The following is a 27,686-nucleotide window of genomic DNA, read 5'->3' as shown; positions in this document are numbered from 1 at the left end:
AGAGGGGACAATGATGAAGAGGGAAAAAACAACAACAACAACACACACAAGCAAACTGTATATTTTTAATCCAACTGTTTATTTCCATTTTTCCAGTTGTTATGATGTTAACACGGTTGAATTTCAGTGCATTCTAATGAGGTGGTAATCTGCTAACCCTAATATAAAACAACTGCATCAGTTTGTGAAGTCTAGTAAACCCAGCACCATGATCTTATAGTTCTTGTACAGTGTTTTGGACTTAAAATCAAATGCTAAGCAGGTCATGCAATATACCACCCATCATTGAGATGGGGTGTGAAAACATTTCCTCTCCATTTGTATTATTCTCTTTTCTTTTCCTCCAAACATGGACAGAACCCTTCCAAACATTTTCGTATAGTTGTCGAGTCTGAAATAACATGGTTCATTGCAGTTACTGCACATAAGCAGAAGAAAACAAAAAACACAGTCTAAAATAAACAAAGACACACACTCGTTGAATTGTATACACATACATACAGTACATACTCACAGATTCAAACTATACAGACACTTGAAAATTCCTACTTTTCTGAATAAATAAATAAAATCAAATAAAGGTTACAGTAATACTTGTAAAATGTGAGCTGTATGGCATCAATGTGAGGTAGTTCAGACTCGACCTTCAAACGGCTCTTGTGTTTCATGCCTAAAACATATCACGTGTTCAGAAGCTTTAGCTCTTTGCAGTTACAGCAGGCTCAGGCTTCCCAGGCAAGTATGTAGGGATTAATATCATTGCCACTGTTAAGAGCACTTAAAAATAAAACAACAATAATATAAAGTAATAGCAAAATATTTGTTTTTTACCCTGTGCAAAGGTAAATCAATCCAATGCCAACAACATTCAGATTCCCATTTTCTACTCCAACTTCAGGACTATTCAACATTCTCTCTCTCACCGTCACATTCAAAAGCAAATGTAAAAGAAACCCACTTCCCTGATATATCTTAAACTTTTTATCAAATAATGTGTGAGCCCCACAGTTTTCAATGTCACAAGTTACAAAGCACATACGTACAGTAGGTCAATCCCCAATACAGTAGGTTTCGCTCATTTACAGCACATAACATGCCATTAAAGACCTTCTAACCTGATGTGGGAAACAAAAAAAACACTAAAAATGATTTAGAGATAAATCATTTCCAAATCTGGTTAATTTCACTGTTGTACAAAAATAAATAAATAAGTAGCTTAATAACTCTAATGGAATATGCTAGAAATTAACCAGTGTAGACTCTTTTGTTGGTGTTCCAAATAATAATAATAATATAATCGTAAAACATTTGTTCAATTAGCTCAGAAAATGCCATGAAACAAACCTTATTAGGGGTTGGAAAACTATTGGAGAATACAATCAAAGGTAATGAAGGGCACTGCTTCTTCTATATGCAGATTTTGAAGGGGTAAAACTAATTTCTTATAATTGTAAAAAATTAAAAAGGTGCTGAAATCCTAGATAACTAGGACTAGAACAAGAACTAGAACACCAGAGACATACGCACAAGCACGTCACATTTCACAGTCAACCAGGAAATTAACCAGCAGCAAAACTATTCGTGAAAAAAAGAACAGCCTGGTAAAATAAATTGATGTACATATAAAAATATTTTTTTGATGTTGTGAGTTCTTATATCTAAATGAAACTGTACAAAATCTCAATAAAATGCGCTGCGCACAAAGATGGAAAACATGCCGCTTTAGGCAAGTACTTAAATAAAATGTACTTAACTATGCTGATATTACTTTGTGCAATATGGTTATGTCCATTTCAAAATACTAATATGGACTTATTTCTAAAGATTTTCATATCCCAAGTGACCAAGAAAATTATACATTGACCAGGAAAAAAACTCAAAATAAATTAATTTGAGAAAATATATTCACATAATTCAATCTTTACAGATTACCTTCCAAAATCACTCTACGACAACATGACAAAATACTCTAAATGTAGCTTATAAAAGAAGAGATTTGTTAAGGAGTTTGCTATCATTGGCTAAGCCTGTTAGGGCTGTCACTAAAAAGATAAAATTGTGTAGTCATTTACAGCATCTAGAACGAAACTCAAAAAAGCCATACCCAACCCGAAATAAAGCATTAGACTGGCCTATATCTGATACCATGCCACACACATAGAAACTCCAGGGGAAGGTGATAGTCATCTGCAGCAGCTCAGGGGTCCTGCGGAAGCCTCCAGGCTGCTGTCTGTGTCTGAGGCCACGGTGGGCTCTGTGGACATGGAGGAGACGTCATTGATGGAGGAAGAGGAGGAGGGCTGGGGTGAGCCGTTGATCACTGCTGCACCTGTGCTATGTGAAACACAACAGTTAGTTAGCTTACCTTCACATGATGTGTGATAAGCAAATTGTAAACAAATAAAAGAGGACATCGAATGCTAAATTCATTTTTACAAGGTGCTTGCATATAAGCAAGCGTCTTAGCAGTTTGTTGACACAACCACCCTACACTGATTACAATTTCAATTTTTTCCTTTTTTAAATCCCCAAAAAGCCTAAACAGTCTCAGTTATGCGTTTTGATTTTTTGAGCAGTATGACATCATATTGCTTAAGCCCTGCCCACAACTGCTGATGGACTGTCCCGTATTAGCATATTTCCGTTTTCAGCCAGTTGTGCACTGTCCACCATTTTCTCTGCATTCATGCAGCTGTAGCAATAACAATGTCTCGTAAACAATAAAGGTGTTTTGTGTTTGAATGTAAAAGTGAAGCCCAATTTCACATCACAAGCACTGATTGTAGTGTAAACCAGGCATAATATTCTTAATTTTCTCCTGAAATCATAGCTAATGATGATGCATTTGTTGTTTTTGATGGTAACGCATCACCAAATACACAAACAATGGAAGAGAGGGGCGGGGTGAGCAGAGCTCATTAACATTTAAAAAGCTATGCACCAAAACATGCACTCTGTGAAAAGAGCTGTTTTTGACAAGGTAAAAAGAGAGTTGTTTTACACAACTATTGAGGAATTTTAACCAAAGTATGTTATACATATTTCATAAAGACCTTAAAGCAGGGCTGCCTGACCTCAACCCTGGAGGGCCAGTGTCCTGCAGAGTTTAGCTCCAAACCTAATTAAACACACCTGAACCAGCTAATCAAGCTCTTACTAGGTATACTAGAAACTCCAGCAGGTGTGTTGAGGCAATTTGGATCTAAACTCTGCAGAACAATTGCCATCCAGGACCGAGTTTGGGCACCTATGCCCTAAAGAATTATACCAACTTGTGGAAAATGAGAATCCGATGTCCCCTTTAAAATACAAATAATCAACATAATTTGCATTAAACTAAGAGAAACTCGTCTAACTAACCTAAAGGGGAAGGCTGACCTCGAATGACACCGTTTTTCATCCGTTCTTCCCAATCTAGGACTTCTTTATAGATCAGCTCTGAAGAACACAAAGAAAACAAAGAACGATTAGAATATATTGCAAGTAAAAGAATATAGAACATATGTTTTATAAAACATTTGAAGTAGATCAAAACCTATCATCAAAGTTGTCCTAAAACCAAAACAATACCTGTTCTTGTCTTATGACAAATTTTTTGATTCACTTCAAATGTTGACTACTGCAGATGAAAGAGTGAAGCCATTTATTCTGACGTTGTCAATTCAAAATTAATTTGTTTATTAGACTATACTACACAGTTTTCATCTAAATACATTCAATTACAGGCAATAAAGCTTTATAAATATCTATTTAGCACAAAAACCATCAAATTTCAATTGGGTTTAATTAAATTAAACAGATACATGATGAACACCAGCATTTAAAGGGATATTTCCTCCAAAAAAATAAAATTGTCATCATTTACACACCCTCATGTCATTTCAAACAGATAAGACCTTCGTTCATCTTCGGAACACAAATTAAGATATTTTTGATGAAATCTGAGAGCTTTCTGACCCTGCATAGACAACAATGCAACTGACATGTTCAAGGCACAGAAAAGTAGTAAGGACATTGGTAAAATAGTCCATGTTATATTATTGGTTCAAACGTAATGGTATGACGCTACGACAATACTTCATGAGCTCAAAGAAAACAAAAATAACAACTTTATTCATCAATTTCTTCTCTTCCATGTTGTGTGTGGTGCTGCTGACACAGGGGACAGTGTTCTGGTGTAGAATCTCCATCTTTCTTAGGTAATCATCCTTATATTCTGGTTCAAATAAGTAAGCTGGGGCAAAAAACTGCAAGTCATCCTCTCTGTCGAAACCTTCTGTTTTAAGTACAGCATGTGCCGTCTTCTGCTTGTAATCAAGTTGTACATCAGAACGCTGGCTCCTGCATCAGCAGCATCACATGCATGTGTAGTGGCACTCTTTTGTGAATGTGCATCAAAGACCGACACGGAACAGAAGAATTTAATGAATAAAGTTATTTTTGTTTTCTTTCCTTCTTCATTATGGTTGAACCACTGATGTCACATGGATTACTTTAACAATGTCTTTACTACCTTGCTGGGCCTTGAATATGTTAGTTGTGTTGCGGTCTATGCAGGGTCAGAAAGCTCTCAAATTTCTTCAAAAATATCTTACTTTTTCATATCTTAATTTAAGTTCTTACAGGTTTGGAATGGCATAAAGGTGAACTATCCCTTTAATCACATACTTGGAAGAAAATAAGGGAATGAAATAAAAGTCAATTTTCTTGTTTTTCTCCAAATGAACTGATTACTAAAATAAATCGAAATAGGCAACACTTTTAGGAACCTTCGACCTAAAATCAAGGAGACGTAACATTGCATCATCGTCACACTACATACAGTAGCTACTGGTTGAACAAATTAGTTTGTCATTGGAAATTTGGAACAGCTAGACTGCCTTAAAAAAGCTGAGCTACTGTCATGTAGCTGAAAAAAGTTAGTTGCATTGTTACTTAGATATTTACTGTCATACGCTGAACAGATGAACGAAGTCATGGAAACTTGCAAGGTTTAAATTGACAGCACACGCTGCATGAGTTGAAAGAAATATCAATCTTTCTAATTTAAGCAACTGCCATCAGACATTTAAACATGCTGAGGAGCTTATTAACACTATTTAATCAGGTGACCCCTGCAGACAAGATTTCGACCGCGTGTGCAGTGGGCAAATGATGTTCGTTCTCAACCACTGGCACTTTGCTCTTGCATCGGATTTCACTCAGTGAACTTTAAAGTTAGAAAAACAAACCACCTTTCCATTCCTCCACTGTGTGTTCCCTCTCATCGAGCTGTTTGTCTGTGATTAGAGGAGATGGCTGAAGAGAGAAAGATAAGCACACATAATTATACTGGTGAGAAAAACAATCAATGTGTTGAATATGAGCTTATCTGGATAAAAACAGCCACAAAATCCATGTTTTTGTTGTGAGAACTAGACTCAGTAAGACTTTTTTGGATTTGAAAAAATTATGCAGCCTTTGGTTTGATGATTTGGAAAAATGATTAATTGAAATTACAATGAGCTTGCATGTGCACTTGATAGATTCAGATTGGAAATAGGTGTGTGTGAATGCACATAAGCTCACCGCTTCCACTTCAGCTGGGTCGAACCACACATTAATGTAGGGGTGCTGCAGAGCTTCATCCACAGAGATTCGTTTGGATGCATCTATCACCAGCATTTTAGACAGCAGGTCCCGCGCCTGGCTCGCTGCATAACAAATAACATCCAGTACAAAGAGTTAATGGTGCTTCAGCAGTTCTCAAGTGGCTTGACATGTCACCTCGACCACACAGCAGCTTATTCAGGCCACTCACTGTGAATGCACTGGAAATGATTAGAATTGCAAATTAGGTTGTTTTTGTTGCGTCAGTTAAATAATACATGAAATCTTTCATTTCCAAGGTATTAAAATACTAAACTGACACATTATCAACATTTTGACACCTACATTTGAAAGCAGCGATTGGAAGGCTGCTCAATTAAGTCAAAATGCTATTATGTATATAATGCCAAGCAGATGTACCTTTCAGTTTGTTGTGTTCTGAATCAGCAGGGAACAGGACGTCGGGAAAGAGCTTCTCAAAGCTGTACCCAGTGTACCGCGGCCTGTTCTCCACGTAGGTCCGCACAGACTGGTTGAGCTTCAACATGAACTCCTGGGTCGGTGTTCCTAGCTGCTCTATGACTTTGTTCCACTGATCAATATCTTCAGGCATTAGAGGGTTAAGAAAAGTATAAACAGCCCTATAATATCTAAAATGGTCTTCTTGAAAGTGTTCCATAAATCTTGTACATTGAACCTAGTCCTAAGAGCCAGAGTGTACCATGGAAAGTTATGGAAGTATTGCCTTTTAATAAAGAAAAGGGATGACCATGGAATGGATAGCACACGATAGACAGGTAAGGATACGATCTGAACCTGGAAACAACACACTACCTCTGACCATTTCAGCCATGATACAGCCAACAGACCATACATCCACTGAAAAATGAAATGAAAGTGAAATTAGCATGCAACACAGAGCTAAAAAAAAGCGAGGCAAAATGACAAAAGACAAAATGACGATGAAATCAGATGGCAAGAAGAGTGATGTGCGTCATGCAGGATCTGCCATGTCTAGCGGGGAAAGTCAGTGTGAATGGAGCACAGACGTAACAGAATGATCGTCGCAATACTATAAATAAACCGGAAACGAGTTTCTCAGCGCATTACAGGCCTGACCATTTACACTCATGTTGTGACTCACAATGGTGACTCAGTAACTGATTATGATGGAGGGGAAAATAATGTTGTACAATATTACAGATTTAGATTTTTTACAGATGACATGAAAATCCTGAAATAGGCTTTTTGGGACGATGGGACAATGTGTTCTCAAACACCAACAAACCACCCTTGTCCTAATGGTATACCTCAAAATCCCACATTTCTAATATACACTACCATTCAAAAGCTGGTAAGATGTTTATATTGTACTTATACTTTGACTAAGTCTTTTATTCTCACCAATTTTGCATGTTACAAATACAGTACAAATTAATAGTCTTTTATTTCAATATATTTTGAAATGTCATTTATTCCTGAATTTTCAGCATCCTTACTCCAGTCTTTAGTATCACATGATCCTTCAGAAATCATTTTAATATGTTGATTTGGTGCTCAAGAAACATTTCTTAATATTATTAATATTTAAAAAAATGCTTAACATTTGTGTGGAAAATGTGATATATTTTTCAGGATTCTTTGATGAATAGAAAGCTTTACAAAAAGCATTTGAAATAAATATCATTTGTAATATTATAATCGCTTGCTCAATTTATTTGCATTCCTTTCTGAATAAAAGTAGTAATCTCTTGATTAGTGTAGATACGGTAGTACAGTGGTTTCTTGAATGGTAGTGTATATTACAGAGAGGGACAAACCTTCAGATCTAACAACTCATAAATACAACCGACTGCTTAGATGTAATTTTACAATATGAAACTAAAAACAATGTCAGATCCTCATCACAAGAGCAGAAAATAGAACAGCTAAAATGGCTGAAAGAATTTACAAACAACTAGTACCATCATACTGAATTGCGTTTAGTACCACATAAAAATCATTTTAAAAAGATTTCTAGAATACATTTGAGAATCATCTCATAATATACATTTTATGACTATATTTTCAAAATCTTAGCTTATTTTTCATTTAATATGACAGTAGACCAAGTACCAATGAGAAACAACGAATAAATAAAAAAGCAGGTGCCTGTGTAAAAATCCAAAACGTAAACGTAAAGCCAAAATTAACTATAAATTCAAAACTGCACCTAAGAAATAATGATGTGAAATGCAAAAAAAGAGCTATAATCAAAACACCAAACAATGTTTGATGAAGACACAGCATGCTTAACAAAAAAACACAATATAAAATAATCTTTATAAACATTTATGCCAAACTATACAGTATGTAGCTCAATATGTGCCCCTTGAGCAAAGTGTAGTTTGTCAAAATGACAACAAACAACTGTAGCGTCGATGATGCATTTTTTTTTTTACTTGTATGGCTTAAGGATACAGTCCCTCCCAGGAAAAAGGATTTTGTGACGGACCATTTCTGCCAAAATGCAGCCCACAGACCAAATGTCCACTAAGCGCGTGCAGCAGAGGGAAAGAGAGAAAACAGTTAAGCAGGAAGTCAGGGGGTGTTAGTATTTTTGTACTGTTGCATAAGAGCTTGTTTTATTCATTGCAGCTTGGGTAAGAAATTAATGAACACACCAAGGCATTGTCTACTCTTCACACACTGAACAGGCTTCACATTTTATCAAAAAGAAAACCAAAAAAAAAAAAAGAATTCCTAAAAATCTTGTCCCTTGTAACATATCTTGGTGCTGAAACCACAAAGCTATTAGTGCAAGGAAAGCATTAGAGAGGCCTATAAAAGCGTGAAATGAAACCTGCAATGTGAGGATGATATTGGACGTTAAGCATGCATAGGATGTGCCAACTAGGCATTCTGCTGCTTGTCAGCAGCACTGACCATTGGCTTGATATCCCATTCCCAGGATGACTTCAGGGGCTCTGTAGTAACGTGTCACCACATATGGTGTCATCAGCAGACCCGTAGCTGCTGTCCTGGCCAGACCGAAATCCAGGATCTTCAGGGTACAGTCTGACTTTACCACAATGTTGCTGGGTTTCAGATCCTAAAGAATCACAAGATTGAATTTTAGCATCTCATTTACTGTATTTGTACACACATTAAGAGACCAAAAATGAAAATTACCCCATGATTTATTTACCCTCAAGCCATCCTGGATGTATATGATTTTATTCTTTCAGACTAATACAATCAGAGTTATATTAAAATGTCCTGGCTCTACCAAGCTTTATAATGGCAGTGAATGGGTGTCGAGATCACAAAAAGTATTCCACACAGCTACGGGAGGTTAATAAAGACCTTCTGAAGTAAATCAATGCGTTTGTGTGAGAACAATATCCATATTTAAAACACTAGCTTCTGCTAACTGTCCTACGTGCATTCATGAGAGAGTGGTGTTTCAGTGGATGACGTAGGAAGTAGGCATAGAGTAAACTCCAGAGAGAAGTGATAAACACAGAGGCTCAGAAAAAAAAAGCAAAACAAAACAACGGCCACAAATTAGAAGTACAAAATAAGGATTTGTAAAGAAAAATGTCAGAAGATTTCGATATAAGCCAAGAGGAGACTGGTTTTCCAGGTAGCAGAAGCTAGAGATTATGCTTAATAAAGTTTTATATATATGGATATTTTTCTTACACTAACATCGTTTCACTTCAGAAGGACTTTATTAACCCCTCGGGCTGTGTGGAGTACTTTTTATGATGAATGGATGCACTTTATTGGACTACTGATTATCAACAGCCATTCACTGCCAATATAAAGCTTGGAAGAGCCAAGACATTTTTAATATAACTTCAATTGTATTTGTCTGAAAGAAAAAAAGTCATATACACCTACGATCAGGGTGCGATTTGTGAAAAAAACAGAGAGGGAGATGCATTTGAAAACTTGTTTTTCCTCTCTCCATAGGCAGAGGTTGACCAAACTGTTACACCAAAAGTGTAATCTGTTAACAACGTGCATTATATACCCATATTTTTAGGCAAGAACCAGATAATGAATGTCAAGTCATGAAATGTTTTAATACAACGGAAGCTGTATTATGTGATCACAATTTAATAAAAACATTGTAAGTTAGGCCTATTAATAGTAATAATTTAATTTCAAACAACGAACACATTTTATAGAGAAGGTGAGCAAAGTAGGGCTGCACGATTAATCGCACGATGTTGTGAGGCGCGTTTAGTCAATGAAGCCGGTACACTGAACGCACGTGATGGAGATTTACCACTAATCAAAGTACCGGCTTCATTGACTAAACACGCCTAACAATATTGTGCGATTAATCGTGCAGCCCTAGAGCAAAGTATCAACGGAGCTTTTTAGAAAATACGAATCAGTAAACCACTGCGTCGCAAAAAGATTCACTGTTTCAAAGCGCTCCAATCGGATCGTGAATCATTTGATTCAGACGACTTACACTGTAAAAATGGCCATGATTTTAATGGCAAAAGACTGTAAAAATGCTATAGTAAAAAAACTAGAATTGGTTAACGGTAAATTCCCCAACTATGTACGGTAACTACTGTATTGGACATTACATGTCATTTTATGGTAGTGTATAGTTTTTGGAAATAAACAAGAATGTATTATTTACAGTGAAAAAATGTAAATTGATATTCCCAGAATTCCCTGCATACCACAATTCTTCTGCGTCAGTTTTTTCTTAACAGTTGTGTACATTATGGTTGTATGTTGCATCTAAAGTGGTTAAATACATGTTTATTGCATTATTTCAGTTTCATGTTTGTTACTATGATGGTGTTTAGTGTTTGTGTGAATGACACTGTGCACCTTCTATATGCGTTACTATTTAAAAGCTGCTTGTGATGAGCTTGAGTTCATTATGTGACTTTCTCATCACCACCTGCTATTGGTAGTTATCACTGTATACAAAAAGTACAAAACAGATTTCAGTACTTCAATAGGTTGGTATATTAAAATTATATCAGGTAATGAAATTACAGATTTTAAATGGAAATTTAAGAGAAATCTGTAAAACCTAAAACGTTGCTACTGCATTTTTACAGTAAAATTCTGGCAACCACAGCTGCCTGTTTTTCACCGTAAATTTTACTAAATTTTTTTTACAGTGTACCTTAAATGTTTATAAAATGTGTGGGCTATAGAAAACGTTCTAGATGTCAGGTAGTATTCCCTATTTTGGTTTCACTTCTGGTGCTGTCTAACTGAAAATTAACCAGCAATACAGTATATTTCCAAGGGCTATAGTGTATCAAAATTAATGTTCTGTATTCCACTCTCCACAAACAAGTCTTTCCACATCATTAACCTTGAAAAAGGGTTACTTATTTCCTTTCGGTGTTTTCTCTTCACCTATCGATGGATCTGTCCGTATGAAACCATTTTTTATTCATTTAACGCTTTATTATCTATTACCTACGACAAATGAAATTTGCATATTTAACGTTCAAAGGTTGCCATTAATGAGACATGACCTTGTGCAGTGACACAAGATTCATTGTAATAACATGAAGGTTTCCGATCACATCTGCGCAAAAGTAGTACACTGTATAAGTCAAGGTGAAACAGGACTACGGGACAGCGATGTTTACTGAGGATCACTTGATCGCTTCCCTCCTGTCGCCTCTCAACACGTCCCTGCCTCAACAGCGCAATGCAGTCCACAGCAGCAGCTGCAGTCAGGCAGTCAGGCAGGCAGGCAGAGGTCTGGCTTTTTGTAATCAGCCCAAGGGATGAAACCCCTCCCCCTCCCTCACCTTTACTGATTGTTAAGCTTTTCGCTGTCAGTGCAACCTTGGATGCGTACGGCAGTCTTTTTGTTTAGGCGGACAGGCTTTAGGCTAAAGAGCACAGACCCTGTGGATGATCCCCGCCGAGTGGAGGTGTTTTATTCCGCACAGCATCTGGTACAGCAGATAGGACAGCCGCTCGTGGTCCAGCTCCATCTGAATGACTTGGCAGAGGTTGGCATCCATCAGCTCCATTACTAGGTAACTGTCGTTGGGGAAGGGGCGGGAAGGGGAGGGACAAAAAAAGAGGGTGTGATGGGGGGGTAAGAGAGAGCACAGACGAAGGGGAGGGGTGTGTGTGGATGGGAGAGAGCATTAGGGGGGTACCAGCTGGGGTCCGGCATATTTAACCGTATAAATACGCAACATATACTCACACATCTTGGAATTCTTCTAATGTCTTTTGTGGTGTAAAAACATTTAAGAGGCCTATTATCTGGAAATGAAAAGCATATCTATTAGCCGGCTTATGCTCTGCTGGATTTCTCACTGCATGCAACATGTTACGAGCCATTTTGGGGTGACAACTTACATTTTTATGGTTGACACACTTCATGAGCACCAGCTCTCTGAAGGCACGTTTTGCATGAGTCTGATTCTGAAAAGGCCGGCTGAGTTTCTTTATAGCCACGTTTCGCTCAAGGTTGTTGTCATACGCTGAGCTAAAAGAGAAAAGGATTAGATGAAAAGATGCTGCGACTCTGTAACGTCCTTGATTTAAGGTGCAATATGAGCTATAGAACATACCAGACGATTCCCTGAGCACCCGAGCCAATGGGTCTTAGATTCTGATACCGCTTCAACACTGTAAATGTTGAATCCCCCACATCTACGCTGTAGAATTCTTTTTCTCGCTTATTTTTGTTCATGTTGAAGCCGATGTGTGAGCATCCGAACGAGGCAGACCTTTACAAACCTAGACCGTAAAAACAAAGCAAAATCCACTATAATATTGCAATTGTTGTGGTAGCTTCATCACTGTAACATGATTTTCCAGCAGCATCTTTTTTCTGGCACAGCAGAATAAACTGAAAGGACAGCAAAGAGTGGTCCTAAACCTCATTTAGGCTCTGGGCTTTATCTCTGTGCCATCGAAAAAGAAAATAACTAGAGCATACAGCTGTTAGAAACACATGCACACATAAAAAGGGGACTCATATGCCATCAAAGAGTAGGGCAGTTTCCTATTAGCTCTTAACCTGAGTTAAAACAGCAGGACTAACAGCATGACCCAGTTCCACAGAAAAATGCTTCCACATTTTTTGTTTTGTCTGCAAATGGCATCATATGAGAGAAGTTTTTCCCCCTGATATGTCGCAGTACATTAAAAGTAACACAATTCACTGTGATGACAGGAAGTAGCACTGAATATGTCTGAATACTTAACTGCATTTTGGATCCATAGCAACAGAGAGAGACTTTTCTCAAGATTTTATTCTGAACAAGCTTTGATTTGTGGTTTAACGGTGTACAATCAAGCAAGAAACAAAATTAAATAGATTACCAAACACTTCTTGACATACAATCAGGCATGCACCCAAACAAACCAGTTAATCAAGTAACATAACAACTTATTTTAATCAGAGCCTAATAAAGAAGACTTCCAGGCTAATAACACTGACTCAAAACTACTTAGCACAACATTCCCAAAGAGAACCACAAAGAATTCAAACCACAAGAATTATTACCAGATAACCATATTCAAGTAACTGAATTATTTACAAAATAGCCTCACTGATAACTTTTAACTTTGTAGTTAAATAGCTCATTTTTGGTTAACTTGATATCTACATACAGTCTAAACAATGTGACAAATCCTGTTTAAGACAAACTTTTATCATTTGTTCATGCCACTAAACATTAAGGCTCATGTTTGTTTTCTTTTCATTAATAATTATAACAATTTACTCATCAAACAGATCTAATGGGCAAATTATCATTCAGCCTATTGCCAATTAATTTAGAAGTGACATTTAAATGTTTTGATATGTATCCTGATTTATATGACAGCACAGGCCTGTAACATACTATATACAGACAAGAAATAATCTATAGTTTTTTTGTCTAGTCTTAGACAGTGATTAGCATGAATGCTAAACTATATGTAATTCAACCTACATTCATATGTTACGTTCCTAAATGAATTCTATCCAGAATACACAGACAGTATGGTTACAGTGGGTGGCACGCAAAGCGAGCAGCTTGACAAATAGCATTGTAAGCGATCTCACGTAACCCACGGAGCCCGGCTCATTTATTCGCCACTAAGTTTAAAAGCCTCATCATTCAAAACAGCGACATTGTCGTATTAATTTTTCAAATAAAAATGAACATTATCTGTGATGTATGCAGACACCCTCCCCCACGGCGAAACAATACCGTGCATTAAAACCACCTTAAAACGCTCACTTACCTGCTACGATTGAAATATAAACACTCCCTGTATCCTAAATGTCACTTAAATACCCGGACTCTTCAGAAACGATGTGGTGAAGACTCTATCGATTATTAATAGCGCTTATTCTGCTGCTGGTTTCGATAACATGACCTCACCGTATTGAAAGCGCTTTCTTCCACTGGCAGCAGGCCTCGCGTGCACTGCGGACTACATGCGCTCTACGTCACCAAACCCCCACGCGCTTCCGTGCCATCACGCCGGTCTATTCATAGATAGCCCACAACATTCTATCTATCTATCTATCTATCTATCTATCTATCTATCTATCTATCTATCTATCTATCTATCTATCTATCTGTCTGTCTGTCTGTCTGTCTGTCTGTCTGTCTGTCTGTCTGTCTGTTATCCACAGGATTCTATCAAAATCTGTCAAAATAATATTCATCCTATTGTCCTTTTAAGCATATTAACATATTTAGCCAGTTTAGATGGACACTTTAATTCATAAAATATTAAAATCCATAAAAAATAGACATTAAACAACTAGCCTATGTTCATGTAAACAAAGATTAAATAATTATAAATTATATATTTTTTTTTATATTGCCTGCGTGAAAATTGCTATATCAAGCTGTTTCTCGAAAAAAGAGGACTGTCCACAGTTCTGGCACCTAATAAAGTTTTTTCAAAAAGTTATTGTTTATACCAAGGAGACAACAGTGGCAGTGATGAGCTTGAGATTAAATAGACAGGTAAATATTGTTTTAATATACATTTTTATACTATGTAACTTCCAATCAGGCTGTAAAATTATGCAAAAGTGTTGAAATGTTCAATTGTGTGTATCCAAAGACTATGCTAGCTAGCTTTAGCAAGACAAAAGAGCCAGCCATTTTATTCCAAAATGTTTTAAATGTAATTTCCACTACCGAATGGTATTCAACACAATAGAGGATTTGAGATGTTGTGGGTGGAAAAATTCTTCTGTCAGGGAGGCCTAAACAAGGACATGAAATGAAATGATAGCCTACATATCCAAATATATATGTGGTCAGTTTACAGATACCTTGCAGAATCTGCAAAATGTTAATTAATTTTACCAAAAAATAAGAGGATCATACAAAATCCATGTTATTTTTAATTTAGTACTGACCTGGACAAGATATTTCACATAAAAGACATTTACATGTAGTCCACAAGAGAAAATAATAGTTGAATTTATAAAAATGACCCTGTTCAAAAGTTTACATACACTTGATACAGCTGTGTGTTTTTTTTATTTAGTGATAGTTGTTCATGAGTCTCTTGTTTGTTCTGAACAGTTAAACTGCCCACTGTTCTTCAGAAAATACCTTATTGTGATGTACCTAATAATACCTAATACCTAAAAAACACCTAATATGAAATACCTTATTCAGGTCAGTACTAAATAAACATATCATGCATTTTGGTAGAATAATTAACATTTTTGCAGACTTTGCCAGGTGTATGCACACTTTTGACCTTAGCTGTGTGTACATAAAAGGACCACAGCTTTACTATCATTTTAGTTACTAATATAAATAAACTAATACAAATATCTACCTTTTAGCTTTTGTTCTTTATGGTACTGTCCCACTGACAGCTTTGTGCCTTTGTTTTAAGAGTGTTGAGTAAAAAAATGTTCCTGAAGACTTCCTCATCCTCTTTTGTCGCTCCTCATTTAATCCAATTGAGCTCTTAGCTGTAGTCTAAGAATAGCTGTTCAATTTGCAAAAATGTTTCGAGGTCCCACAGACATCAGTTGCTTCTTAGTATTTAGACGTGAGTAGTTTATCAGTAAATGCATTTTCGTATGCTTGTAATACTACAGTATGCTGATTTGGAGATTGTGTATTGCTGGGTCACATGAGGTGCTTGTAACAGAAGGTAAACGAAACATGTAGTGATCCACAGGATTAAAGTGTGCGTGCTGGGACTGAAGACATCAGAGAGAGATCAGGACCTTAAGACATCATATGCTAGGTAAAAGCTGCTGACATTCCTAAGATGATAGATCATGTTTAGTAGCTATAATTTGTACTGTTATGTCTTGTAAAATTGGCAAACTTGTATGTTCTAAGATTAACAGCATAGTCTGTTTGTAATTAATTAATGCTGCTGCCATGACTTGGTCAGCTAGATTGGTTAATGCTATTAAAAAGCTACAGTGCTGAGCTGTGATTGGTGTATGTATGTTTTTTTATTTGGACAGTGAAAGCCTAGAACCTCTCAAACAGTACAGAATGCAAAAAGAAGAATTTCGAAATAAAAATCTATTTTATTTTCCTGATTTATTTATTTTAAGATTTAACCAGTGTTTGCATGTCCCTATTAGTATTTGTTCACAAAGGCTACACTGTTTGTGAGAATTGATTATTGTAGGAATGCAGTAAGAGTTTAGTGTCATTTTTTTTCTCTTAGTCAATGAGAAATTGCATGTCTTTCTACATACTGATATATTGATGGTCTGAGAGAGGTCAAGATTATTTTTATTTTTATTTTAATGTTAAAGACACATATATATATATACAGCTTTGTTGATTTAAATGTTTTTAGCATGTGTGTGCCTAAAATAAAGCATTCTATTTCTGACAAGCCACAAAAAGAAACTCAAGGCTTCCTGTAAAGTTCAGACCTATGTTTACACATCTGCAGGTCCTACTTAACCTTCTTTGGAGTTCAAGCTCATTACTGCAGTGGTACATTTTTGTGTGTGTATGTGTCCAGCCCAATTATTTGTTGTTCTGACTGATCTGACATACTGAGGCAGTGAACAACCTCTGGTAGACATAAATAACTTATATTTAGATTATTGCATTTACCATATTTTATTGTCCTTTTTTTTTTATTTTTTTATACAAGGTGTTGAGTCAGCCTGTTAACACCCAGGTTGTGTAATTAACTAGACGGTTTAATCTCCCTGTATTGCCACACAGACTTAGTTTAATATAATAAGCCTCAAGCAACCAAACAACAACAGACTGAACGTAAGGTTTTAAAATATATATATTTAAATGACTTTATACAGTCATTTGAATTTAAAAGCATTTAGTATATATAATTAATATATTATTTATCTAATTTATATAAATTACATTATTAATTTTATGTGTAAAATATTTTTGACTGCATATTTAATTTTCTGAAAAGTCATTTTTTAAGTAGTTCTTCAAAGATTATACAAAACATACAGAAATTTCATCGTTATTTATGAGAGCTATTCAGGGTCAGAAATAAACTTTTCGAATTAAGAGGCGATGTTTGCCCTCTGGAATTGATTTCCAGTGGCATTTTTTACATTTGTAAAAACATTTTTTTTTATAATCACCTTATTATTGTAAAAACCATACTATGTTGTTTTAATGTAAAATACTTAAATATACCCAATTAGGCTACTTTAATCAATATTTTAAACTGTTGTCAATAACAATAGACTAAACTTAAATTATACATCATTATTGCTTTTTTATATTATAATAATGATTATTAATAGCCTATCGATATATAAAAGGTTTTCGTTTGGGACACTTCACATTCTGGCTTCATAGATAAACATGCAAAAATATATTCAAAAACTCGCGAACGTGCGCACTCAGCGCTGTCTAATCTAAGCGACTCTAATATGCCAATGCATTCCTAAATTCAACAGAAATGCGTTTGATTGGTTATATAAGGCTCAACACTGCACAATACAGCGTTCAACAGTAATCGGATGCAGTGTGGGCGAATCTAAAGGTAATTTAAATAAATCACATTTCATTTTAATCGCGACAGCCGTAATACGTTGTTTAATTGTGTATAGGGCATTTTGGCCCCTTTGTCTTGAATTTATGAGGCATTTTTGTTCATTTTGGTGGCATTTTTGCCACAAGTCCTCCTAAATTTCCGACCTGGAGTTATTATATAGCATTTATTTATTGAACCAGAGAGAAACCTGAAATATTTTTGCTTATGCCATGTGTAGTATTTTACCTTGACAAGCTGAAATCAGCAGAGTAAGAATTTGGTTGAAAAAAAAAAAAATGAAGAGTCATGTCTTGATGGCTGGCATTGGTGACATCTCTTGGCACATTTACTTGTGCAGTCACTAGGAGTACCTTGGCTATTATCCAGGTCCTGATGTCTCCTTGTGGACATCTGATTATGTCCCACTTCTCATTCCAGATTACTGTAATCCTTAATTTTCTTTTTGTTCATTGCATTTGCTTGTTGTAACCTTGCTTTGGAATTTGAATCACACTTTTCTATTAATAGCACTTGACAATGTTACATAATGCGAGGTGATTTCAAGTGAAAAAGTAGCCTATATGTAAAAATGTGTAGTTTAAGATTTGATTTGATTCATTTGGGAATTGACTGGACAAAAAAATAGTGTGCACTATTGAATCACACCAGGACTGTGCTTTTAGAAAGTCAAGTTGGACTTTAACCAGTCACACTTAATGTGTACATTATAGTAAGATGAAATCCATAAAGACCTGCTAAATTACACGAAAAGACACTTTTTTGTTTATTAAATTATATTTCTCATAAATACCAAAATGTGTTTATAGAAAGTTTATTTCCACTCTAGCAAGTGGTTTAGATTAATGAACTCCATCAAATCGTTACCAAAAAGAACATCCTTTTGGTTAGGTGCATTATTGCTTATTGATCTACATATTATTGATGTGAAATGTCTCCCTCTGGCTTCCATCTTGAGTAGTTACAGTTAAACACACCAGAATACATTATAGGTTTTCTCAATCCTTGAGCCCATTTTGTCTTCTGTAAGTGCAAGTGCCACAACTGTTTGCTGGAACATCAGAACTCTAATGCATGTCTGCAAAATGTAGTAACTCAACCACATTCAACATTCAATTCATGCTCACACTGTAAAAGACTCCAGGAAACTATCTGTATTGTTCAGGGGAAATAAAGATTTAGATTAGAATTAGAAAATGTAAGAAAGATATTTAATATTGAGGGAAAACTACGTAGTAAATGTAACAAAAAATGTAGTCAGTTTAAATCAGTCTGTTGTAGTTTGCTTCTCTCCAAAAATAAACTGAAAATGTTGGAAAAATGAAAAGAAATTTATTTCTATGTGTCCTCTGAAGTACAATCCAATCACCAGTGATTATGCAAAATAATTGGCACACTCTTGCCTAAGCTAATTCTTTTGATAGCTGGAAATGAATCCAGCAAAAGATAAAAATAGATAACTGTAGACAGATTTAGAGTTACACATCAAACAATATAAATAATGTATATTACACAATATTGTTATGAAACATTGGCGATGAGATCAGAGTGCCTGCTGATCAATTTGTTAGGCTCCATCCACCTCTTTCTCTCCACCATCAGCCAGTTAGCCTGTGTCTCTCCTTCTCAGGTATCCGTCTCGTGATTCCGCAGGATGAGCAGCACGTTTGTGACCCTCGCCGAGGTGCTGGAAGCCAGAGGAGGACCGCTGGAAGAGGACGAGGTGTGGTCGCTCCTGCTGGGCTCGGCTGAATCACTCTTAGACCTGTCCTACAAAGGTAAAATGCTGACCTTGAGTTAGTGGATATTTCCTGATGGTGAATAGTGCAGTCCATGCAAAATTAAATGAATGTGGGTTTGTTTTTCTAGGTCACAATATCTGCAACATCATAACTCCTGCATCACTGCTCTTGTCCGCGACTGGGACGCTGGCGTTCAAGAACTGTGCTATGACAGATGAGGTGTGTGCCTTCACAGCCCCAGAGATGCTGCAAGGCCGTGCCATCTCCACCAAGCTAGCCATGGAGAAGGTCAGTTTCATTCAGCAATGTATGCCTGTATATTATACTATATATTATACATTGCAAATCAAATCAGGTTCTCTTCACAAAATGACATTTTTTTTGTTTGTTTTTTTACGAAAATACAGATACGATATTGTCCTCATTTGTAAGTCGGTTTGGATAAAAGCATCTGCTAAATGACAAAATGTAAATGTAAATATAATAACAACAACAACCCTAATAGTGCAAGTAGTCTAATATAAAATGAGCTAAAGTCTGACAGACTCATGAATATTAATCACGTTATTAAAACATGAACAGTAATAGGTGCAAAACTGTTTTTCAGAAATTGTTCATTAATGAATAATTCCACACAAACTAAGTCATTTTGAAAAACAAGAAAATCTATAATTTACATGTGGTAAGGCTCTCACTTTTATGGAAGCTGGTTTCCGCCACTGAATAAAAAAAAAGGCTATTGCCACTTTTCTTTTTATCTCACATTTCTGACTTTTTCTCAGAATTGTGGGATGTAACCTCGAAATTGTGAGTTATAAAGTCAGAATTGCAAGATATAAATATCGAGTTTTAAAGGGGAGAAAGACTGATATGTGACCCTGGACCACAAAACCAGTCATATGGTTAAATTTGACAAAACTGAGATGTATACATCATATGAATACTCAATAAATAAACTTTTTATTGATGTATGGTTTGTTATGATAGGACAATATTTGGTCGAGATACATCTATTTGAAAATCAGGAATCTGAGGGTGCAGAAAAATCAAAATACTGAGAAAATCACCTTTAAAGTTGTTCAAATTAGGTTCTTAACAATGCATATAACTAATCAAAAATTAAATTTTGATATATTTACAGTAGGAATTTTACAAAGAATCATCATGGAACATGATCTTTACTTAATTTCCTAATGATTTTTGGCATAAAAGAAAAATCAAAAATTTTGACCCATGCAATGTATTTTTGGCTATTGCTACAAATATACCCCAGCCACTTAAGGCTGGTTTTGTGGTCCAGGGTCACATATGACAGAATTGCCAGTTTATATCTCAGTTTTGATGTAATAACTCGTAATTGTGTGTTATAAAGTTAAAAAATCTATAAAGAGAAAAAAGTAACAGCTGAAAGATATAAACTCACAATTCTGGGAAAAAAAGTCACAATTGTGAGTTTATATCGCAATTTATGTTTCTTAGAATTGTGAGTTTGTATCTCGCAATTCTGGCTTTTTTTTCTCGCAATTGTGACATGATATCGCACAATTGTGAGTTATAAAGTTCAGTTTTGAGGGGGGAAAAGACTGATGTTTCAGAATTGCAAGTTTATATCTCAATTCTGATGTAATAGCTCCAGCATATGCTAGTTAGGTAGGTTGTGAAGCATGGATGCTGGTTTGAGTTGGTTTAAGCTGGTCCTTAGCTGGTCATGAGCTGGTTTAAGCTCATCATGTGCTGGTTAAACCAGCTCATGACCAGCTTAGTACCAGCTTAAACCAGCTCCAACCTGCATCCATGCTTCAGAACCTACCTAACCAGCATATGCTGTTTTTTTCAACAGTGTTGTGTGTTATAAAGTCAGAATTGCGAGTTATAAACAATAAACTTGCAATTCTGAGGAAAAGAGTCACAATTTTATATCTCGCAATTCTGACTTTATAACTCACAAATTAGAGAACAAAAGTCAGGATTGCGAGTTTGTATCATGTAATTCCAACAAAAAAATCTTTAACTTGCAGTTGTAGTATTGTAAGATAAAAAGTCTAAATTACCTTTTTTTCTGAGTTTTTTTTTTAAGTCAGTGTTGGAAACTTCCATATTGTGGAACCCTAAAGCAGTTAAATGACATGCAGTAAAAAAGTATTCACTTGAAAATGTAAAAAATTTTAATGCAAAAAAAAAAAGCAAAATGTAGTCGCAAAAGGTTGGATTTATTTTAGAAAAATTGCTTCAGTTGAATGCTCACAGAAGATATACTGATGATTTGTATGTCGTTTCTTCCAGATAATTGTGTATTCTCTTGGAATGACTCTGTATTGGTCAGTTGATTACCATCTTCCTCAAAACCAGGTCAGTCTAAGAAAAAATAAATCAAGTAAAAGATTGATGAACAAAGCATGCTAAATAAGTCAACTGGATTTAACTTCTCACCTTTAGTCTTAAAATAAATGTGTTTTCTGCTTGTTCAGCCCATTCAGCTAAGTGACTCTCTGAATTGCCTTCTCCTGAGCATGTGTGAGGACATGGCCCATCGACGAGCCAACCTGAACTCCATCTTGGAGGTGTGTGAATCACACCACAAAGCATCTCTCCTGCCTCCTCCCAATAAAGTCATCAAACAGCTGGTAGAGGATGTCTTCCAAGACTCTGTGAGTTAAAAAAAAGAATATAATTTATCATTTATGCTCAAACACTTCTCAATTGCTCAATTTAGAAATCTAATTAATGAGATTTTACTTCCAGGTGGATCGAGCTGCTTTAACTGAAAATGTTGTGCAGTTGAGTGGGAAAAGTCAGATGATCAGAGAAAGACTACATGGTAGGAATTCCTTTAAATCACATAATTTCATTCTCTTAGTAAATAAGTGTTCTCAAACTAGTCAAAATAAGAAAATAATATTGTTTAAAAAATATTTTGTAATGTTATTTTTATATTGCATGTAAAATGTGACAGTGTTTTCATACATACAGTTGAGGTCAAATGTTTACATACACCTTGCAGAATCTGCAAAATGTTAATTATTTACCAAAATAAGAGGGATCATACAAAATGCATGTTTTTTTTTTTGTTTAGTACTGACCTGAATAAGATATTTTACATAAAAGATGTTTACATATAGTTCACAAGAGAGAATAATAGTTTGTTTTATAAGAATGTAACTTTATTTTGTGTTCTGGGAAACATGTAAGTATCTTCTGTAGCTTCTGAAAGGCAGCACTAAATCGAAAAATATGATAAATGCAAAATAAGAAAAATGTACACATTGGCATCAGTGAGCGTTTGAACCTTCTGTAATAGTTGAACATGAGTGTGAAAAGATGGATCCATTGTTGGAAAGGGTTCAGATACACAAAAATTATGAAAAACTAAATCTGTGGGACCTGTGAAAACAGCGGGGAGTTTAACTGTTCAGGACAAACAAATGTGGATTATTGAGGTAATAACGCTGTATTAAGAATCAAGTGTATATAAACTTTTGAACGGGGTCATTTTAATAAATTCAACTCTTATTTTATCTAGTGAGGTCAGTAATAAATAAAAAATAACACGCATTTTGTGTGATCCCTCTTATTTTGGCAAAATAATTAACATTTTGCAAATTCTGCAAGGTGTATGTAAACTTTTGACCTCAACTGTACGCAAATTAGTTTCTGTAATGCGTTTTTCTAGAAGAGTTTTAGCCTGTCATGTTAAAATCTGTGTACGTCAGATCCTTTGTGTATAACCAGTCTAAGTGAGTGATAATGCCACACATTTGCCTTCAACGCTGTCCTTAACTAACCGTTTCAGTGGTAACCCCAACATATTCCTTGGATTATAATGTTTATCCTAAAAATTAAATTAGTAAAAGCCTGCAGGTTTGACTAACATGTGCGTAAGAAAGCACCACCGCACTGATAAAATAGTGTTCACAATAGGATTAGCGGTTTAACTTAAACAGAACATGGGATTACAAAAGGTTGTAATCAGGCTCAAAGCGCTGATGCTTAAACACAAACTGTAACGTAAAGCATAGTGATCTTATGTTTGGCCGTTTTCCAAAGGTTACTTGTGCAACCATGTGCATTATAAGCTGCTGTGTAAACAGTGGATATACAGTATGCATTACATGCGGATAGTGATCAGGTCTCTGTTGAGCAGGTAAGCGTGGACCATATACTGGTTATACAGAGGGGAACAGAGCTTCAGGAGAGACTCGCAGATTGTCTCTGGACTCCGAGCCAAAGCAAGGTAAGCCAATACACTAACATTCAAAAGTTTGCGGGTTGTATGTTTTTTTTATTTTGTTAAATAGTATTGTATATCACATTTAGGTATTTATATCAATATTTACTCTAGCCGTTTTTTCCCTCGCAGGAATTTTCCAACAACAGAAAACCTGGTGTCTCAGAAGTAGACCTAGTCAGACCACATCCTATCAGGGCACAAACAAGTTAGTAGTATTGTTACACATTTATAAATGTATTATTAGGCTGTTACCTATTAGTGCTGTTAATGTCAATCTCTAATGCTATCCCAGAATTCTACTGGGGCTTCACCACAGACGAAGCACAAGTTGTTGGCTGTCACAAAGTACATGCCTTAACGTTCCCAAAAAGGGTGAAGCCCGACCTTCCAGTCCCTGCATCACTGTTAGTGAGTCTACAGTCAGCCTTTCCCAAAAGAAAGCTAAGGTAATGTGCCTAGCATCTGTGCTGTACAATAAAATGTATTCTGCATCCTGTGCTTACTTATTAGTTGCTAATGACATGTTTCCATGTTTTAATTATAGAGTCTTGGACCTGAATTTACCAGGATGCTTGATGAACCTCAAATAGTTTTAGAACTGCCGGGATCTATAGTGGTAAACTGTTTTGTAGTGTTTTGGGATATATAATGCACTTCAGTTTTAAGCATTCAGCACTTCTGTTTTGCTTTACTGCACTAAGGTTGCCAAGTTTGTGTCTTTGTGTATTTAGCTTCTTCTCCCTTTCTCTCTCGATCAATACAGTCAAAGAAAGGCAAGTCAGGCTTGTCTCAGAGGGAGGTTAACGTGATCATGCCAAATGAACAGTGTGTGGCAGTGAAATGTGACATCAGGTCCCATGGGAGAGATGTCTTTGATATGGTTGTGGCTCATGCTAATCTTGTGGAGCACTTTTATTTTGGCCTTGCTTTCATTGATGGTAAGTCTTTATATACATGACCCTGGACCACAAAACCAGTCATAAGGGATAAGATAGGACAATATTTGGCTAAGATACAACTATTTGAAAATCTGGAATCTGATGGTGCAAGAAACTCTAAATATAGAGAAAATCACCTTTAAAGTTGTCCAAAAGTTCTTAGCATACATGTTACTAATAAAACATTAAGTTTTGATATATTTACCATAGGAAAATTACAAAATATCTTCATGGAACATGATCTTTACTTAATATCCTAATGATTTTTGGCATAAAACAAAAATAAAAAAGATAATTTTGACCCATACAATGTATTTTTGGCTTTTGCTACAAACATACCCGTGCTACTTAAAACTGGTTTTGTGGTCCAGGATCACATATACATTTGTGTGATTGTGTGGTTCTAATGACTATAAAAGGCTCAAGTGTGTGTATAATGCATAACTTGCATAAGTGAATTACCATTAATGAATTTTTTTTCTTGTTTAGATGGTGAATTTTTCTTTTTGGACCCTGAGACAAAAATCTCAAAGGTTGCCCCAGATTACTGGAAGAAAGTGGCTTCTGCAACATTTACACTTTTTCTCCGTGTCAAATTTTTCCCTGATGACATCGCCTATATATTGTATGTATTTTTTCTACTTTCTTCCATTCACAAATAACGTTTTTACATTTCACTGCACTGCTTTCTGTGTAAATATGCACTTGACAGGCATTTGTGGTTGCATCTCGCAACATGTGCCATGCCTCACACATGACACGCCGCTCTACAAACTTGTTGCTAAAATTAAAAGTAGTTTAACTTTTAACAATCTGTCTCTAGGCCAATTTGCATATACATGATATTTAGATAGATCAGAGAATGATATCAGAGAGTTTCCGAGAGTTTTGTGGTTTTTAGTATATGTCTGTCAGGTTTGAGGTCAGGCAAAATGTCCACCAAAAGTTTTTGAACAGTAAGATTTGAGTATCTGAGTAAAGTATCTTCTGCTCACCAAGCCTGCGTTTATTTGATCCAATATACAGAAAAAAGAAATATTTTTACTGTTTAAAATAACCATTTTCTGTTTGAATATGTTTTAAAATGTAATTTATTTCCGTTATTTCAAAGCTGAATTTTTAGCAGCATTATTCCAAGTCACATGATCCTTCAGAAATCATTCTAATGCTGATTTGCTGCTCAAAAACATTTCTTCTTCTTCTTCTTCTTCTTCTTCTTCTTCTTCTTCTTCTTCATATTATTATGTTGAAAACAGCTGAGTAAATTTTTTTGGGGGTTTCTTTAATCAATAGAAGGTTCAGAAGAACAACTGAAGACTGGAGTAATGACGCTGAAAATTTAGCTTTGATCGTAAGAATAAATTACATTTTAAAATATTCAAATTTATTTATTGTTTTAAAGGAACCGTATGTAAGAAATTTATTTCAGTTAATCATAAAATGGCCCTGACATGTCACTAGACATTAAGAAATCATGTTCATTTCAAATACTTATATCACTGACAACAGTGGTCCGGCCAGGATATTGTCATTTAAAAGTGAAAGTTGTAGCCCACAACTGATGTTATTGTTGTCATTTTGTGTTTTGGTCTGAGGCTCCACCCTCCAGCTATCTACTAATCACAAAGTCAGTAGAGTTTCGTCATCCGGGTTGCCAGCTCTGCTCTAGTTACAGCTGCAGTTACGAACGTGTCGGATAAAACATGTATAACGTTACGAAACCTAAAAGACCTCGCTATGAATCTGAAATACGTCGTGACAAAGTCCGAAATAAAACAAGGATTTGTATAGGAGATGCCTTTGAAAGATGGAGACAGCTGAAAACGGAGAAGAATTTGAAGACAGGCGCCAACGTTGCTAATTTTCTCCTGGACAGGTAAGATTCATCTATGTTTGACTAACTTTGCTTCCGTACACAATGGATTTTCCACGGTCGCCCGTGCTAAATGCGTTCATAAAAAGCTTTATATCGCACCACTAGCAGGGTATGAAAACAATCTGTGTTCCGACTGAAATGTGGTATTATAGTACATCTTTACGAAATATTTGGCTAATCGCCATTAGTAAATTTTTGCGATACATAATTACTTCGCAAAACATCTCTCATGAAGCATAAACATAATTAACAGAAGAAAAAAAATTACTGTGTAGGACTCGTCACTTGCCATTGGAAGCTCCTTGTAGCAGCCTACGTTCCTGCTGGATCCTGCAGCTTAGCTGGCAACCTCGAGTCAGGGGGGAGGGGGAGGGGATACACCGTTCTACAGTATTTTGAAAGTGATTGCAGTACCAGTTTTGGCCACAATCCTACATACGGTTCCTTTAAATAGTAAAAATATTTCACAATATTACTGCTTTTGCCCTATTTTGGATCAAATAAATGCAGGCTTGGTGAGTGGAAGAGAATTCAAAAACATTTGACTGTAATGTATATACTAGTGTACTCCAAAAACAAACTTAGTGCATAAACATTACCTTTCAAAAGTTTAAAGTCAGTGATGAATAGTTTTATTCAGCAATGATACTGAGACATTAGACATTTCAAAAACATTTGAAAAGAAAAATCATCTTACTGAACCCAAACTTTTGAACACATTTAAAGAAGTCTTAATGTGATTCTTCCGAGAGAAAAAAACCTGTCAAGTGATTTCATGTGGTCTTTAATATGCATTATACCTAATACTTTGCAGTGAAGTCTACTCATTTTATTCTAATGCTCACTGTTTTTGTTGAATTATTTTTAAAGGCATAGACTTACACGACACCAATACTATCTCCAGCTGAGGAGGGACATTCTGGAGGACAGAGTGTACTGTAATGAGGAAACTGCATTGTTTCTTGCTGCGTTAGCACTGCAGGCTGAGTTTGGAGATTACATGCCTGAAGTGAGTGAGATTTGAATGAACTCCTGAACTTTCAACAGATCCAACTTTTGTACAGTATATTGAGATATCACACTGACCTTTTCAGGTTTATGGGAAGAACTATTACCAAATGGAGCAGTACATCTCTAAGAGAGTCATAGAGAAAGTGGCCTTGCCCTGTTTAAGAGAGGAGTTGCCAAGGTTACATGCCAATAATGCCCACATGCTTCCAGAGGAGGCTGAGATGGAGTTCTTAAAGGTTCTTTATTTTGGCCTTCTGTTAGAGTGACTCATTCTATAAACTTGTAATGCTTATAAAACTAAACAACAGAACAAATAA

At 35.8% G+C, this 27,686-nt stretch overlaps 2 protein-coding genes across 5 annotated transcripts in view; one reads left to right on the top strand and one right to left on the bottom strand.

Annotated features, from left to right (window-relative positions):
- Positions 1-60: 60 nt before the first annotated feature.
- Positions 61-13,983, bottom strand: mapk8a (mitogen-activated protein kinase 8a). Of its 4 annotated transcripts, none has more exons than XM_073833891.1 (12): positions 13,825-13,983; positions 12,159-12,327; positions 11,944-12,073; positions 11,789-11,847; positions 11,478-11,616; positions 8,515-8,680; positions 8,050-8,121; positions 6,010-6,192; positions 5,569-5,693; positions 5,235-5,298; positions 3,361-3,438; positions 61-2,329 (listed from the first exon to the last, which is right to left on the bottom strand). In XM_073833891.1, the coding sequence occupies exons 2-12, from the start codon at positions 12,278-12,280 to the stop codon at positions 2,184-2,186; spliced, it is 1,284 nt and encodes a 427-aa protein (XP_073689992.1). In that variant the 5' UTR covers positions 12,281-12,327; positions 13,825-13,983; the 3' UTR covers positions 61-2,183. The 4 variants fall into 4 exon arrangements, with proteins under 4 accessions (XP_073689992.1, XP_073689993.1, XP_073689991.1 ...); XM_073833892.1 differs by having other exon boundaries at positions 3,379-3,438; XM_073833890.1 differs by lacking the exon at positions 8,050-8,121 and adding an exon at positions 6,397-6,468.
- Positions 13,984-19,228: 5,245 nt separating this feature from the next.
- The window catches only part of ptpn20 (protein tyrosine phosphatase non-receptor type 20), a 47,066-nt gene continuing 38,608 nt past the window's right edge, over positions 19,229-27,686 (top strand). Inside the window, exons 1-13 of the mRNA XM_073833887.1 lie at positions 19,229-19,352; positions 19,444-19,604; positions 21,600-21,665; positions 21,785-21,964; positions 22,059-22,134; positions 23,458-23,547; positions 23,674-23,749; positions 23,837-23,990; positions 24,089-24,160; positions 24,308-24,482; positions 24,972-25,107; positions 27,229-27,367; positions 27,453-27,605. Of these exons, the coding sequence (XP_073689988.1) occupies positions 19,229-19,352; positions 19,444-19,604; positions 21,600-21,665; positions 21,785-21,964; positions 22,059-22,134; positions 23,458-23,547; positions 23,674-23,749; positions 23,837-23,990; positions 24,089-24,160; positions 24,308-24,482; positions 24,972-25,107; positions 27,229-27,367; positions 27,453-27,605 (1,602 nt within the window). The remainder of the gene's footprint in view (positions 19,353-19,443; positions 19,605-21,599; positions 21,666-21,784; positions 21,965-22,058; positions 22,135-23,457; positions 23,548-23,673; positions 23,750-23,836; positions 23,991-24,088; positions 24,161-24,307; positions 24,483-24,971; positions 25,108-27,228; positions 27,368-27,452; positions 27,606-27,686) is intronic.

Source organism: Garra rufa, chromosome 2 (assembly GCF_049309525.1).
Source record: "Garra rufa chromosome 2, GarRuf1.0, whole genome shotgun sequence".
Classification (NCBI taxonomy): Eukaryota; Metazoa; Chordata; class Actinopteri; order Cypriniformes; family Cyprinidae; genus Garra; species Garra rufa.
The sequence above is the reverse complement of the archived record's forward strand: the minus strand, read 5'-3'. Positions and strand labels throughout refer to the sequence as shown.